The sequence below is a fragment of the Trichosurus vulpecula genome, chromosome 4 (genome assembly GCF_011100635.1).
Source record: "Trichosurus vulpecula isolate mTriVul1 chromosome 4, mTriVul1.pri, whole genome shotgun sequence".
NCBI lineage: Eukaryota > Metazoa > Chordata > Mammalia > Diprotodontia > Phalangeridae > Trichosurus > Trichosurus vulpecula.
This window is the reverse complement of record NC_050576.1, coordinates 153,157,283-153,174,612: the sequence shown is the minus strand read 5'-3', so window position 1 is coordinate 153,174,612 and position 17,330 is coordinate 153,157,283. Positions and strand designations below refer to the sequence as shown.

General features: G+C 36.5%; 1 protein-coding gene across 1 annotated transcript in view; it reads left to right on the top strand.

Annotated features, from left to right (window-relative positions):
* Positions 1-9,436, top strand: part of NUP133 (nucleoporin 133) — a 69,392-nt gene extending 59,956 nt beyond the window's left edge. Inside the window, exons 24-26 of the mRNA XM_036757187.1 lie at positions 4,351-4,415; positions 6,068-6,156; positions 8,556-9,436. Coding sequence (XP_036613082.1) covers positions 4,351-4,415; positions 6,068-6,156; positions 8,556-8,692 — 291 coding nt within the window. The 3' untranslated portion in view covers positions 8,693-9,436. The remainder of the gene's footprint in view (positions 1-4,350; positions 4,416-6,067; positions 6,157-8,555) is intronic.
* Positions 9,437-17,330: the final 7,894 nt, after the last annotated feature.

Here is a 17,330-nt window from a genome sequence, read left to right as displayed (position 1 = left end):
TAAGTTCTTGGGATACACAGACAAGCATGAAATTGGTCATGCCCTTAAGGAGTTTACATTCTGATGGGAGAAACCATGTGTACATGTGTATTACATACAGGAAAAAAAAAACAAAATAGATTTGAGAGGGAGGAATGTATAACTCTACCTGGTTTGGGTATTAGTACCATATTTGTGTCATAAAAAGAATTTGGTAGGACTCCTTCTTCACCTATTTTCCCAAATAATCTACAAAGTATTGGAATTAGTTGTTCTTTAAATGTTTGATAGAATTCACATGTAAAACCATCTGGCCCTGGAGATTTTTTCCTAGGGAGTTTGTTGATGGCCTGCTCAATTTCTTTTTCTGATATGGGGTCATTAAGAAATTTCACTTCCTTCTCTGTTAGTCTGGGCAGTTTATGTTTTTGTAGATATTCATCCATATCTCTAAGGTTGTCAAATTTATGGGCATACAGTTGGGCAAAATAATTCCTAATTATTGTTTTGATTTCCTCTTCATTAGAGGTGACCTCACCCTTTTCATTTTTTATACTGGTAATTTGATTTTCTTCTTTCTTTTTTTTAATCAAATTGGCCAAAGGTTTGTCAATTTTATTGGTTTTTTCATAAAACCAGCTCTTTGTTTTATTTATTAATTCAATAGTTTTCTTGGTTTCAATTTTATTAATCTCTCCTTTGATTTTCAGTATTTCTAATTTGGTATTTAATTGGGGGTTTTCAATTTGCTCTTTTTCTAGCTTTTTCAGCTGTATGCCCAGATCATTGATCTCCTCTTTCCCTATTTTATTCATGTAAGCATTTAGAGATATAAAACTCCCCTTAAGAACTGCTTTTGCTGCATCCCATAAGTTTTGGTATGTTGTTTCATTATTGTCATTCTCTTGAATGAAATTATTAATTGTTTGTCTGATTTGTTCTTTGGCCCACTCACTCTTTAGAATTAAATTATTTAGTTTCCAATTAGTTTTTAGCTTATTTTTCCATGGTACTTTATTAAAAATGATTCTTATTGCATCATGATCTGAAAAGGATGCATTGACTACTTCTGCTTTTCTGCACTGGATTGTGAGGTTTTTATGCCCTAGTACATGGTCAATTTTTGAGTATGTGCCATGTACTTTTGAGAAGAAAGTATATTCCTTTTTATCCCCATTCAGTTTTCTCCAGAGGTCTATCATATGTGCCTTTTCTAAAATTCTGTTTACCTCCTTAACTTTTTTCTTATTTATTTTGAGGTTAGATTTATCAAGTTCAGAAAGGGGGAGGTTGAGGTCTCCCAATATTATAGTTTTGCTGTCTATTTCTTCCTGTAACTCCCTTAACCTCTCCTCTAAGAAATTGTATGCCTTACCACTTGGTGCATATATGTTAAGCAATGATATTGCTTCATTGTTTATGGTGCCTTTTAGCAGGATATAATGTCCTTCCTTATCTCTTTTAATTAGATCTATCTTTACTTTTGCTTTGTCTGAGATTAGGATTGCTACACCTGCTTTTTTTACTTTAGCTGAGGCATAATATATTTTACTCCACCCTTTTACCTTAACCCTATGTGTATCCCCCTGTTTCAGATGCGTTTCTTGTAAACAGCATATTGTAGGATTATGGTTTTTAATCCATTCTGCTATCTGCTTCTGTTTTGTGAGAATGTTCATCCCCTGCACGTTCAGGGTTATGATTTCTATCTGTGTCTTTTTCTCCATCCTAATTCCCCCTGTTTATGCTTTTATTTCTCCCTTTCCCCTTCTCCGGGAGGAATGTATAAGCAGCTAGAAGGCAGGGGAAAGAAAGAGGGACTAGGAAGGGCTTTCTGTAGAAGGTAGCTCTTAAACTATGTCTTTTTTTTTCTCTAAGTTAATTTAAATTAAATTTAATTTTAGTTTTCAACATTCACTTCCATAAGCTTTTGAGTTTTAAATTTTTTCTGCCTCCCTGCCCTCCCCAAGATGGCATGCAGTCTGATAAAGGCTCTACATATATACTCTTGTTAAACATATTTTCACATTAGTCATGTTGTAGAGAAGAATTATAACCAATGGGAGAAACCATGAGAAAGAAAAAAGAGCAAATAGTATGCTCTGATCTGCATTCATACTCCACAGTTCTTTCTCTGGATGTGGATAGCATTTTCCATCATGAGTCTTTTGGAGTTGTCTTAGAACCTTGCCTTGCTGAGAAAAGCTAAATCTATCAAAGTTAGTCATCATGCAATGTGACTGTTACTGCGTACAGTGTTCTCTTGTTTCTGCTCATTTCACTCAGCGTCAGTTTGTATAAGTCTTTCCAGGTTTTTATGGAGTCTGTCTGCTCATCGTTTTTATAGCACAATAGTATTCCATTACATTCTTATAACACAACTTATTCAGCCATTTCCCAATTGATGGACATCCCCTCAGTTTCCAATTCTCGGCCACCACAAAAAGAGCAGCTATAACTATTTTTGTACATGTGGGTCCTTTTCCCATTTGTATGAGCTCTCTGAGATACAGCCCCAGCAGTGGTATCACACGCTGGGTCAAAGGCTATGCACATTTTTATAGCCCTTTGGGCATAGTTCCAAATTGCTCTCCAGAATGGTTGGATCATTGAACTATGTCTTATAGGAAACTGGGGATTCCCAGACGTAAAGGTAGGAGAGAGCATATTTTAGGCACAGGAGACAGCCATCACAAAGTCATAGAGATGGGAGATGGAGGGTCGTGTGTCCAGAACAGTAAGTAAGCCAATATTGCAAAGTGTGAGGATGAGAATAAAATCTAAGATTGGAAAGTTAGGGATGGGACAGATAGTGAAAAAATTTTAATGTCAAATAGAAGAGTGTTTAATCTTGGGGAAGTGGGGAACCACTGGTAATGTTTGAACAGCAGGAGGGTGGCATGATCCAGACTTAAGTATTAGGATGATCACCTAGGTGGCTTTGTGGTAGATGAATTGGAGTAGAGAGAGGCTTGAGACAGAGAGAACAAATTGGAAGCTGTTGCAGTAGCCTAGCTGAAAAGTGTTGAGGGCCTGAACTAAGGCAATACCTATGTGATATGAACACAGAAGAGAAATGGCAAGATTTGGTGATTTACCTGGATATACAGGTGAGTAAAAGTGAAGAGTCAGGGATAATACTGAGGTTACAACCTTGGGTGATTCGAAATCTGATGGTGTCTTTTGGCAGTAATAGGGAAGTTTGGAAGACCAGTAGGTTTGAAGAGCAAAAGATAGTGTTCTATTTTGGACATACTGAGTTTGAGATACGTATGGCACTAAGTAGTCACCCCATCTTTGTTTAAATACCTTTAGTAATGGTGAACCCAGCATTCAGTTCCCCTTGAAGAAAAATGCAGTGGCTTCTTTCAGTTATGTTATAAATAAATAAATAGACCCAGAAGTTCCTAAATGATTTGATAAAATAATCTATATATTTGGTTTTCATTACCTCTCCATAAGTTATATATAGCCATGACACTCAGTACCTGGTTCCACTACTTGAAAGTAGTAGGGACTCAAGAACTGTTAGTTATTGGTTTTTGTCTTAAGTTTATGTGGATGATTTCTTTAGTTTTATACCTGATTAGTCAGATATGAACTTAATCAGTTTTAGCAATTTATGTTTTCCAATTGTTTGCCACAGAAACTGGACCCTAGCATTTCTTAAAAAGTTTTGGGTGATAATTCTTGATTATATTTATTTTTTCTGAAACTTCACTCTGAGTATATGAAGTAAGTTGAACAAATTTTAGTCAGTAGTTATGTATGACTTTTCAAGATCCAATTTTAGTTAAACTTCTTGCTTCCTAGGGTTCCTACTGTTCTCATGTTATCATAGCATATACTGGTAAATAAGTTCACATAAGGTTCTCTTAGTGACCTAATATGTTATTGTTATTCCTTCCAGGGATTGATTATGTTTTAAGGAGAAAAAGAAAAATATTTAACATAAAGCATTAATTTTCACTGTATAGATTGATAATAATTTAATAAGGCAGAGAAAAATAAGAGGCTGTCTTTGGATTTATGATAATGATTTTTCTTTGTTCAAAAAATGAGTTTTTATTAGAGCTTGTACAGTCTTTCTACCCTTATCACATATGAGTTTGTAATTTTTTTCTTCTTGCATGCAGTTAACATAAACCTCTACCTAGGCATAGCAGTGGGACTGTTGTAATTATATCCCACCATTGAACAAGAAGTATAATTATCTCTTATCGCCAAGTAGCCAAAATAGAATAAGAGTACATAATTGTGAGCTGACATGCCTTGAATCTAAATGTAGTGGGAAGTTTTAGTGAGAAACAAGTGATCTTTATCATTCTTTTAAAATAAGGATTTAATCAACTTTTTTTCCCCTTTATGAAGGAGGAAGATGCAAACATAAATGACCTCAAGCTTGAAATCCTTTGCAAAGCTCTTCTAAGAGACAAGTAAGACTTAACAGCACAATGAATTTACTCCATTTGGGTCACTCATTAGAATTTGTTGATGAATTTGTCCTCTTGTCATTTGTAGTTGAACATTCCCTGCCCATTTAAAAAAAAAAACCAGAAACTAAAAGCAAACCTGTAAGGACTTTAAGACCTAGTTTGGGAAAGGAGCAGTGTGATCCTTGATTTTTTTTTTTAAGGGCAAAAATGGAACATTTCAAGGATGTAAATCTATTAGCATAGAATTGATAGAAATCCAGAATGCAAAGCAATTTTTCTGTATTAACTGGTGGAGGGAAAATGTGGAAATATATTTATTTTTCCATTTCACAAAACTAAGGTCAGAGATACCAGTTTCATTTTGATTAAAAATTCTTAGATTTGAGGGCATAGTATCCAAATTTTCAAGCCTTTCCTTTATGTGTATCTGCCTTCTTCCTAGGTATTCTTCATTTCCATCTATGGGAATGGTTCTTTTAAAACTTGCCATGTGAGAAGGATTAAAGACAGTCTGTTGTGGGCATGGGTCTCTTTCTCAGAAAAAAAATTTTAAAGATGTCCTGGCCTGATAGTTAAAAAACTTTTCCCCTGCTCACCATTTTCCTTATTGGAGGGAATAGAGCTATTTTTATTTAGTTACCTCCTCCCTCCCCAGAGCACTCCCAGATAGTTAAAATTGTTGTTAATCTGGTCTCAGAAGCCATCCTCAAAAGCATCCAGCAAGTCTTCTCATTTGATTCTGTGCCACACCCCACTTGTGCAAAATTATTCATCTTGGCTGCTTTTTTAAAAAAAATCATCGTTTTAATTTAAGCTGTAGTGTGTTGTGGAATATAGAATTACAACTGACTATGTAGATTTACTTGCCTGTGGTTTATATTTAGGTGCTTTCAAACAACAAAAATTTTCCCAGCTTCATATGTCTAACCCTATGTAGGTTCAAGGAACACTGCCCATTTTACTTGCATTTTTAAAAAACATATGTGTTCATGCATTCTGACTGTTGCCCGTTCTTTAGGAAATCATGCTTTAGGTTGCAAAACTCATTTTGCTATTGCTCATATTTGCTATTCAGCATTTCCTTGGGAAAGTTAGTTAAGTGGTATTTTTAAAGTATGATTTTCTGCTTAAATATTTATATAACACGTCCAGCTCTGGCAAAATGTATAGGTAAGTTCAGGATGCATTTTGGAAAACTTAAGTGTGTGCATCTCTTATATTCCAAAATGTTTAATTAGTCTTAGATACATAATCTTCTGTGACATCGGAGACACTGGCACAGGACCACTCAGCATGGTGTGCCCTCATCAGAGGAGGTGCTAAGCAGAGTTGAAGTAGCTCAAAAAAAACATGAGCTGCACAAATTTAGAGAATCCACCCCAAATCTTCACGTGGACTATTTGTGCTTGAGCTGTAGTAGAGCATTCTGAGCTCGTATTGGTCTGATCAGCCACAATCAGATACATTGTAACTTGACTCTAGCATAGTGATGTCATTTTGGTCCTCTTTGAGTACAAAGAACGACCAACCAATACATAATCTTCTGTATCTTTGCCCCACCTCTTCCCATCCACAAGGTACCATGTGTTTAGTCATCTGTAAGGTTTTAATTTGTGAATTTCAAACCTCATGCTGATTTTCTTGTTCTGTAGTTGGTCCAGTTCAGATGGTAAAGATGATCCAATTGAAGCATCTAAAGACAGTATATTTGTGAAAATCTTAGAGAAACTTTTAAAAGATGGTAAGTGATTAGTTCTCTTATAAGTTCTTTGAGGGCAGGAATTTTCTTATTTTTCTTTGTATTTTCCTCATTGTTTAGCACAGTGCTGTACACATTTTCGTTGCTTAACAAATATTTGTTGAATGAATGAATAGATGCTGAATTAGGAATTATAATTTCACCATCAGTTCTTTTACGCAATTCTTTTAGCAGCTATATAGAGAAATAAGTTTAATTCCTTATTAAGTGGTTAAAGTGTAGTTTAAACAATTTAAAACTTATATCATCAATCTCAAAGTCAAGAATTAATTAAACAGAGGAAAGGTAGTTTGCAAGTGCACCTAAAAATTATCTGCTAAGATATAGGAGTATGTGTCATCTGTCTGGGGCAAGATAAATGATAATCCTTCTCTCTACAAATGGTGGTGGGGAGGCTAAAATTGAATAGGTTCTTTATCAGTCTGTTTCAGAAATTCTCCACATTTGTCTCTTTATTAGAGCAGTCAGGGCCTGGAAAAGAACTTGATGCCTCATACTCATTTAGGTTGCAAAGCTGGCATGGCAAGATAACATTAGAAACCTGTGTACTTTTGTTGTACCAACAAGCTAAGATCATAGGATCATAAATTTGGAGGTGGAAGGAGCCTTAGAAGTCATCAGGTTCAGAACTCTCACCCATAGAATCCCGAGGTCCAGGGGAGTACAAGTCACTTGGTCAACATCACTGTAGGCAAGAAGAGGCAGAATCAGAATTCAGCCTGAAACACCAAATCTTTTCTTCTTTCTGCTCCATACTGCCATCCTCATGGCTACAGACTGGACACTTGAGTTTGACGTTTGGTATCTTTAGTTGTAAGCATATCATGAATTTATTTGTCACCTTTCTATTTAGGTATTTAAGGACCCTCTCTAAGTTGCTTATATGGTTTTCCCTTACAAAAATATGCCTTTAATTCTGCAAGAAAAAACCCAGCAACACTAAATCAATGAGGGACTTGGACTGGTAACCTCTGAGATCCCTTCCAGTTCTAAATACAGTGACCCTATGTTAGGGTTAAAATATATATTTTAATAAGAAAGTTCACCATTATAGTACCTATTTTCTCACAAAAACTATCCCTTTCTTAAATTAATGTGATAACTTCACAAATATGATTAGCATCATTTTATTCATAGGAAATTAAGGATACTAAAGCTTTACTGGAAGTGTTAATAATTTATTAAATTGTTAAAAATTTGTTCTCTTAATATGAGTAAACCCAAAACATTTACTGCATATAAAAGAGCCTTGTGCATAATATATAGTCCCTGATTTTGAAAACCTCATAGTCTGGTATCTTAAGTAACTTGTTTTTATGAACCTGAATTTTGGCTAATAGATCTTATTTATTAAATGAAGAAAATGCACATACTTATTTTTGAAATTATTTATGAAAATGGACTTGTACCCACATATACATTTTTGTATTACAATCATTAATGAACTCTTTTTAAAAATTATTATTTGGACCTCCATCATTTTTATACTAGCAAAATATCTCATTTTGATTTAGCTAAACAAGTCAGCCAGGTTTTTTTTAATGGACAACACATAACAAAATGATTCCTTAAATCTGTGTGGTTTTTAACCATAAAATTGCAATACCTTATGAAATCAGTTCTATATAATATGGCCAAAATTTCAAAATGACAAGTGTTTTTTAATTTAAATATCCCCGAAATGAAACAAAAAATAGAGCAGGTTTTTTTGGAAGTACTTTTAAAATAATTCTTAGTTGTAACAGTTTTTTGTATTAACTGAAAATGTGAAGTAAGGATGAAAGTGAAAAATTAACATTTCAGAACCGTAGCATGGATTTCATATGTAATTTATAGTTTAGCTTCTTAAAGAGTTTTATCATTTTGCCTCTGTTGGTATAATCTCGTGTGTGTCCCACAACTCCTCATTCTTTTTCAATTTTCTTGAGATACTGTGGCCAAATAATTCAGTTCCCTGTTATGGTAATGAGCCATTCCATAGTTAGCTGGGTTGGTCCTTGGGTGAAGATGCACCATTGCTGAACTAGAGTCTGTGGCCAGATGCCTACATAAAGCCTTTTCACTTGAGAGCTTCCACTCCACTGACATTGACTTCAAGAACCTGTGACTTCCACCGCATCAGTGAAGCATTGGACTAAAACTTTAATGGTGGATATTTAAACTAATCCAGGAAAATCAATTCGGCCCCATAAAATTTCTGTTTAAGAATATTATGTTAGAATTGTTAAAGTGCCTTTTTAAATGAAACAGAATTAGAATAGGATATTTTTCAAATTCAAACAAGTGACAATTCCAAATGGAAGCATAGATGTTTCTGCATTCAGTCAGATTTCTTGAGTAGACAGTTTTATGGTGTTAATAATATATTTTTATGTTTACAGGTATTCAGCTTAGTGAATATTTACCAGAGGTAAAAGACTTATTACAAGCAGAAGAACTTGGAAGCTTAAAGAGCAATCCTTATTTTGAATTTGTTTTGAAAGCAAATTATGAACATTATGTCCAGGGGCAAATGTAATTTCTTTTTCAAAATCATTAAATGTTTCTGATGAGTTGTATCAATGTGTAAATTTGGAGCATTTTGATCTCATTTTATTGAAAATGTTTAAAAGTTTATGACTAAATAGTATGTTGTTTCTTTTGTACTCTATTTGGAAACTGACACAAAATCTTTATGCCTTTGTGGAATTTTGGTCTTCCATTCCTGCAGTATTTGTTTCCTTTTGCATTCCGAAAAATCTCTCTTAAGCCTAGAAATATCAATTGTTTGGTTGTCGTAATTGTTGACCTTTGTTTTTAATATTATTTTTTTAAACACTGGATTGTGAGTCAGGAGAACTTAGGTTCTTATCCTGACTCTGGGTTTCCTTGTTTCTAAAGTGAGGGATTAGGCTAGACGTCTTCCCACTCTAAAATTCTGTTGTAGTACACGCTAAAGACAGTCTGGGGCATCTGGCATATGTTTTTAAGGATAAAATATCCAGAGATATAAAAACCTTACAGAATTTTTTAGTGTTATTTTTTTATTCAAAGGGAGGCCTAGTTTATATAGGATTGGTAGCAAAACTGAAATAGTCTCAAACCTTTTCACCTTATAGTTCAAATTAAGAAATGTTTAGGGGCAGCTAGGTGCCACAGTGAGTAGAGCGCTAGCTCTGGAATCAGGAGGACCTGAGTTCAAATCCAGCCTCAGACACTTGACATATTTACTAGCTGTGTGATCTTGGGCAAGTCACTTAATCCCAATTACCCTGCCTTCCCCCCTCCCAAAAAAAGAAAAAGAAAGAAATGGATCTTCATTAAATTTGAGATTAAATGTAATTCTGTTTAGTAAAAGAGTAACCTAAACCAAAACCCATAAGCAGTCCTGCCCTCAGAAACTACATTTTTAGTATGGCATCCACCCTAGATCTCATGCACCTTTATTCTTTACACTGTATATGAAATTGTTCACAGAATGGCCCAAAATGATGGTTAATCGTTGATCTTGGTTTTCCTTCTCTGGTACAACTTAATTTAATCTAGAAGGTGAAGGTAGTAGTTAGGGAATTGTTTCATTCTGACTAATGTCATCAAACAATCTCTGTCTAACAGATGGCTTAACAGCTAGAGATTGGATAGGGAGTTGTTACCGTGTCCATACTTTGTGGCTCTGGCAGAATGCCTGCCAAAACAACCTGATCCAACAGCTGAAAAGGTCATAAGTTAAATTAGTTGAGGAGAGATGGGTTCTTAGTTCTATAAAATGCAGCTGTCTTTCCTTCTCTTCACGTTGGGTAATAGAAGCTTATATATTAAAAGACTGAATGTGTTTAGAAGAATAGGCTAACGATGTGGTGGCTAACAAAGGAAAGAAATGCATTAGCAACCTAGAGAGAGTGATCCCTCAATTTAATTCTTCTAATTCCATGTTTATAACTTGTAAATTAGAATTTGGCATATATTAGAGCTCCCCAAATTAAGCATAGTTGAAGTGTGGGGGCTGGGAATAGAGGGATAACAACAGCTTGGAAAAAAGAAGTCAGTTTGTCAACTGTCCAGTGTTTTTCTGACTGTAAAATAGTTATTATGTTAGTACTTAATTATGCCATTCCATACCACCCCCTCCCCCATGAATCTCTTAAGACTAAGTTGCAGAACAGTTGTCTGCATTGACAGAGGGAGTTTCATCACCCAAGACCCATACACTAATAAAATTACAAATTCACTATTTCCCTTCCCCCCCATCCCCCCCCCCCCAAAAAAGGATCTTGTTAGATCAGGTATTCTTAACCTGGGGTCTATGAACTTGTTTTAAATTTTTTTTAAATATTTCAATTAATTTATTTTAATAACTTTTATGTATTTTATTTATTTGAAAACATTATTCTGAGAAAAAGTCCATAGGCTTCACCAGAGGGACAGACACAGGTCCAAGATACAAAGAGCAGAGGAAACTCAGATTCCTTATCTTGGCATTAATTTTTTTTTCTTTCTTCTTTTTCTTTTTTTTTTTTTTTTTACAGGGGGGAAGGCAGGGCAGTTGGGGTTAAATGACTTGCCCAAGATCACACAGCTAGTAGGATTTGAACTCAGGTCCTCCTGACTCCAGGGCTGGTGCTCTACTCACTGTGCAACCTAGGTGCCCCCTATCCCGCATTAAAAACCCTCCATAGTGTAGATTGTACATAATGTAGCCTTTCCATGCTACTTTCCTTTACTTTACATTACAAACTGTACTGCTGGCTGTCTTCCCCCTGCCTCTCAGAAATCTCAAGCTGGATATCCAGTAGACATCTTAAACTAAAATGCCAAAAGGAATTCACAGAAAAACACCTTTAATAATGCAGCAGAAACCCAATTAGTAGCATCTCTTGGAACTATACGTTTTCAGTCTTTGTATTTGGTAATGCTTGTTGATTTCTTATATGGAAAAACATTTGAACTGTTCCGAAGCAATAGGACTATCAAGATATTCTCAAAACAATGGCAGACTTCAGTTCACCCTTTGGTTAAACAGCTCCCCTGTGTAAGGCAGTGTGCGAAGTTATGGGGTTACAAAGTTGAAAAATAGCAGTCCCTTTGCTCAATGAGCCTACAGTTTAATAGTGAGAGGAGACACCCAAATAAACATAATGCAAGATCGAATGTGATGAGGCAAAGGAGTGGACCAGACGAAATGCTATAAGAACATTTGAGGGGAGAGATTACTTTCAGCAAAGGCATAGAGGAGATGGCACCTGAATTAGACTTGGAAGAAAGATTTCAAAAAATAGAATTGTAGAGAATGTGTTTCTAGGCATGGAATAAAGCTTTTATTTATGTGAAGAAGCTTGAGAGGGCAAGACAAGACTGGAAGACAGCCCCCAGTACAGTTTGTAATGTAGAGTAAAGGAAAGTAGCATGGAAGGGCTACATTATGTACAATATACATTATGGAGGGTTTAAATGTCAAGATAAGGAATTTAGGTTTTCCTTTCTCTTGATGCTTCCATCCCTGCTCACTATTGTCCTATACTTCTTGTAGATAAACTCCTCAAAAAGGCTGTCTGCAATTGGTGCCTCCATTTTCTCTCTCTCACACTCTCTCCTCTCACTCTCTTGTTGACTCCTTGCATTTCAGTTTCTGACTTTATTCCACTGAAACTGCTCTCTCCATGCTTACCAATGATCTCCTAGTTGCTAAATCCAATGGCCTTCTCACAGTCCTCGTTCTCCTTGACCTCCCTGCAGTTTTTGACGCTGTTGATTATCCTCTCCTCCTTGATACTCTCTAATCTAATTTTTCAGGACACCACTGTCTCCTAGTTCTCCTGCCTATCTGACCGCTCCTCAGTGGTTGGATCCAGATCATACTCTGTTACTGTAGGTGTCACCCAGGCCCTCTTCTCTTTTTCCTCTATACTACTTCACTTGGTGATCTCATCAGTTCCCATGGATTTAATTTTTATCTCTATGCTGATGATCCTCAAATCTACCTATCTTTGCCCCAACCTCTCTGCTGTGACCTCCAGTCTCATTTCCAATTGCCTCTCAGAAATCTCAAGCTGGATATCCAGTAGACATCTTAAACTAAACCTGTCCAAAACAATTCATCATCTTTCCCCCTAAATCCTACCCACACTCTTCCATGTTAACATAGAAGACAACTCCATCCTCCTAGTGCCTCAGGCTCACACCCTAGGAGTCATCCTTGGCTTCTCACTATCTCATTCCTCCATATTCACTCTGTTGCTTAGGCCTGTTGATTTTACCTTTACAACATCTCTTATACACCCCCTTCTCACCTCTGACACTGCTAGCGCTCTAGTGCAGGCCCTCATCATGTCACTCCTTTATTGTAACAGCCTGCTAGTGGGTCTGCCTGCCTCAAGACTCTCCACCCCAACTCATTCTCCATTCAACCACTGAAGTTATTTTCCTAAAATGCAGGCCCCACTGTGTCTCCGTCCGACTCAATAAACTCCACTGGCTCTCTATTGCCTTCAAGAACAAACCCCAAATCCTCTAGCATTAAAAACCTTTCATAACCTGACCCCTCCTACCTTTCCAGTCTTCTTATACCTTACTCCTCTCCACATGTTCTTTGATCCAGTGACACTGGCCTCTTGACTGTTCCATGAACAAGACGCTCCGTCTCTGCTTTAGGCATTTTCTCTGGCTGTTTCCCAGTGCCTGGAATGCTCTCCTTCCTCGTCTTCATCTGTTGACTTCCTGGCTTCCTTTAAGTCTCAACTACAATCCTATTATTTTGCTGAAAGTTTTTCCCAATCCCTCATTAATTGTAGTGCCTTCCATCTTAGTTATTTCCTATTTATCCTTTATATAGCTTGTTTGTACATATTTGCAGGTTGTTTTCTCTATTAAATTGTGAGCTCCTCGAGGGCAAGGACTGTCTTTTGCCTCTTTTTGTAAACCCAGTGATTAACACAGTGCCTGGCACATAGTAGGTGCTTAATAAATGTTTGTTGATTGGATGATCCTTTCTGTCTGACTTGACCACTCTTCAGTTTCCTTTGCTGAATCCTCATCTGTATCCTGACCCCTGAGTGTGGTCTTACCCCCAAGACTCTGCCTTGGACCCTATCCTCTCTCAAAAAGATGGTGACATCACCTTCTTGTATGGGTTCAGTCTTTATCTCTACATAATTGAATCTCAGCTATATATTCCCAGCCTTAATCTCCCTTCTGGTTTTTAATCCCACATCAACTATCTCTTGAACTATTTATTTTGAAGTAGATGCCCCATCACCATCTCAAATTCAGCATATCCGAAAGCAAATTCATCTTCCCTCCTTTTCCGTCTCTCCCTGCTATCGCTCTTCTAAACTCTCCTATTTTTGCTGAGGGCACCACCATCTTTCCAGAAACCCCATCTGAAATACTAGTGTCACCCTGGGATCCTCACTTGCCCTTGTGCCACACATCCAGTCAGTTTTGAGGTCTAACTCCACATTTCTCTGCTCACATGGCTACCACCCTAATCCAGGATCTAAATTCCTGAAGCATGGATCTGACCGTGTCACTCTCCTGCTCAATAAACTTACCAGGTGAGGGAGAAGGAAGAGAGAAGAATGACAGATTTTGAGTCTGCATGCTGTCAGACATAAGGAAGCTATGAGAAGGCACAAATAATGTAGTGAGATGTTGAGTTTTGGGCTATGTTGAGTACAAAATAACATGGCACTTAAACTCTGGGAAGAAATCTGCTGTCATACTTGATCTGGGAGTCATCTTCGGAAAGCTGATGATCACTGAAGGGACGGGAGTAGGCGAGAATGTGGAGTAAAGAGGAGTCTTCTTGGGGGACTCCAATTTTGGGGGCACAGTGGAAAGAAAATGAACTAGTGAAGGAAACAGGTGAGAAGAAACAGAACCAGGAAGACTAGTGTCCTAGTAGCTAAGGACCATAAGTCAAGGGGGTGGACTGTATTGTTAAATTCAGCAAGAAGGAGTAAGGATGGAGACTAATAAAGTTTAGTAATCATGAGGTCATTGGTGACCTGGGACTGAGAAATTTCAGATCTTATGGCTGCCTGATAAATAACGGGTCTGTGTTGGTGTCTCAATTATCAATGATAATTTTTTAACCTAAAAAATTCTTTTCTGGTCTTTTAAAAAATTTTTTTATTTATACTGATATCTTTTGTTTTTATATCATCTACCTTTTTTTTCCGTATCTTTATCCCAGTGAGCCATCCCTTATAACAAAGAAAAAATATCATCAAAATCAATCAACACTTTGAAAAATATCTGTTGTATGCAATATTCTACACTAATATACCCTCACTTCTGCCAAGGAGCAAGAGGAGGCATCTTCTTTGTTTCCTTTGGGATCAAACTTAGTGCATTATTTTGCAACATTCATCTTCTTTTCAGTTACATTGGTTTTTTGTTGGGGTTTTTTTTTGCCATTGTGTATATTTTTCCCCTAGCTCTGCTTTGCTCCACTTGCATCAATTCATAGAAGTCTTTCCCTGCTTCTCTTTATTCATCACGTTCTCCAGATCTTACAGCAGAAAAATATTCTATTACATTCATGTGCCACAATCTGCTTAGCTATTTCTAAATCTATGAGCTTCTACTTTGTTTCCAATTCTTTACTACCTTGTATGTGCCTAGCATTGGAGTCTCTAAGTCAAAGGGTATGGACATTATATTTGCATAATTACAATTTTTTCCTCCAGAATGGTAGCACTCATTCACAGTTCCATCAACAATGCATCAACTGGCCTGCCTAACAGCCCTTCCAAAGCTGACTTTCCATTTTTTTTTATCACTTTTGTCAGTTTGCAGGCTGTGAGATGTTTTGATTTGTATTTCTCTTATTAGTGATTCAGAGCATCCTTTCATATGGTTGCTAATAGTTTGCAACTCTTTGAGAACTATCCTTTGACCACGTTGCCTAATGATAAGTTTTAAAAAGTAACATTTAAAAAAATCAAGTTAGATTTAAATACTGGAATTTAGAATAATTTTTATGTTTATTCAATTTCTAAAAATTGGATTAGGGTGGTACCTTATGAATCTGGGGTTTTTTAAAGTTAATTATTTGCTTGGGTCAATAAGATCATATTTTTTCCCTAGAAAATTATAGATACAGCAATTTTCTCTTCCACAGCTCCAAAATCAGAAATTTATCTTTTATTTCTTCCTTCTTTAGTTTTTATTTTTTCTTATCTCCAACATTTAGCACAATGTAAGCACATGGTAAATGTTTAATAAATGCTTGTTGATTGATTATATCTTAACCCAAGTTAAACATTGCTGATAATACATTTAAATTCAGTTACAAAACATTGAGCACCCTTTCTTACATAATGCTTTTCTATAAAATAACACCATAGAATATACTTCTGCTAAAAAGGAATACCCATATAAGAATTCTCTCAGATAGATATTTCTACAAAAAAGTATGTGTGCCTTAAAGGTGGTCATTTTGGGACCTTTGGGCCTTTGATAGCTCTTTAATGCTCTCAGAAATCCAAGACTTCTTTCTTTGGCAATAAGCAGGGAAAATATGGTGTGGCCATAATGTAAATTCAGCACAAAGAACATTAATGAAGACTCAGAAGAGTGGTGGTTAAGAGGTCATGGAGATCTTGGATTGAACACTTGATGTATTAAAGATTAGGGCAGGGTTTTAGAAATAAGAAAAAAACTTTTTTTGAAACCTCATTTTCTCAATATAAAATGTGATTTTTACCTTCATGCAGTTTGGTCATGCTAAACTAATTTTTGTTTAAAATTTGGATATATTTTCCCCTTCTGGGATCTGTAACATAGCATACAGTACTTAAAGAATTTATGTCTACCATGAATATCAGGGGCTCTTTGTTAGAACTAAACTAGCACAACTGCTTTTGATCTTGAAATCAGTGACAGTGCTTTACATACCTCCAGTTTCTCCAATAATTTGAGCAAAGGTAAATTCCACTCCACCATGGAGATCAAACACTACCCTATTGAAATATGATACCTTCGTCTGTGTTGTGGCTGAGCACTGTGAAAATATTGGTTTAGCCCCACCTGCCTGTTCCTGGACATTTTAATCCCTGAGGGTACATAAGGGAAAAAATAGCTTTTCAGACCAGAGCTGAATAGAAAATTTGACTTTCAAATACAAGAATCAAGAGAAGCATGAAAAGGTGAACAGGAAAGAGAAATCATAAGGGCCTTATTAAAGTTGAACTATTTTGTTTACATTCCTACATGGAAAAGATGATATTTGTAACTCATGAGACCTTTCTCAGTATTAGGGTAAGTGGAGGGAATTTATATATATGTATATATGTGTGTGTGTGTGTGCGCACGTGTGTATGTGTATATATATACATGTATGTATATATACACAAAAGGCACTGGGTGAGTTGACGTGTGTGTATATGTGTGTGTGTGTGTACACAAAAGGCACAAGGTGAGTTGAATATGAAGGGATGGTATCTAAAAAATTAAGGGATGAGAGGAATGTACTGGGAGAAGGAGAAAGGAAGAGGTGAACTTGGTAAATTATCTCACATAAGAGAGGCAAGAAAAGGCTTTTACAATGGAGGGGAAGAGGGGAGGTGAGGGAGAATGAGTGAACCTTACTCTCATTGGATTTGGCTTAAGGAGGGAATAACATACTCAATTGGGTATGAAAATCTATCTTACCCTACCGGAAAGTAGGGGGGAAGGGAGTGGGGAGGTGGTGATTAGAAGGGAAGGCAAATGGGAGGAGGGAGTAATGGGAAGCAAACATTTTTGAGAAGGGACAGGGTCAAAGGAGAGAATAGAATAAATGGAATGAATAGATGGAATAGAATGAATAAATAGAATAAATGGGGGGTGGGATAGGATGGAGGGAAATATAGTCTTCCATAACATGACTTGTGGAAGTGTTTTGCATGACTACACATGTATAACCTATATTGAATTGCTTTCCTTCTCAATGAGGGTGAGTGGGGAGGGAGGGAGAGAATGTGGAGATCAGTGTTTTTAAAAAATGTTTTTACATGCAACTGGGAAATACGATGATATACAGGCAATGGGATATAGAAATCTATCTTGCCCTACAGGAAAATAGAAAGGAAGGGGATGGGGGCGGGTGGTGATAGAAGAGAGGGCAGATTGGGGGAAGGGGTAATCAGAATGCACATTGTCTTGGGGCGGAGGGAGGGGAGAGATGGGGAGAAAAT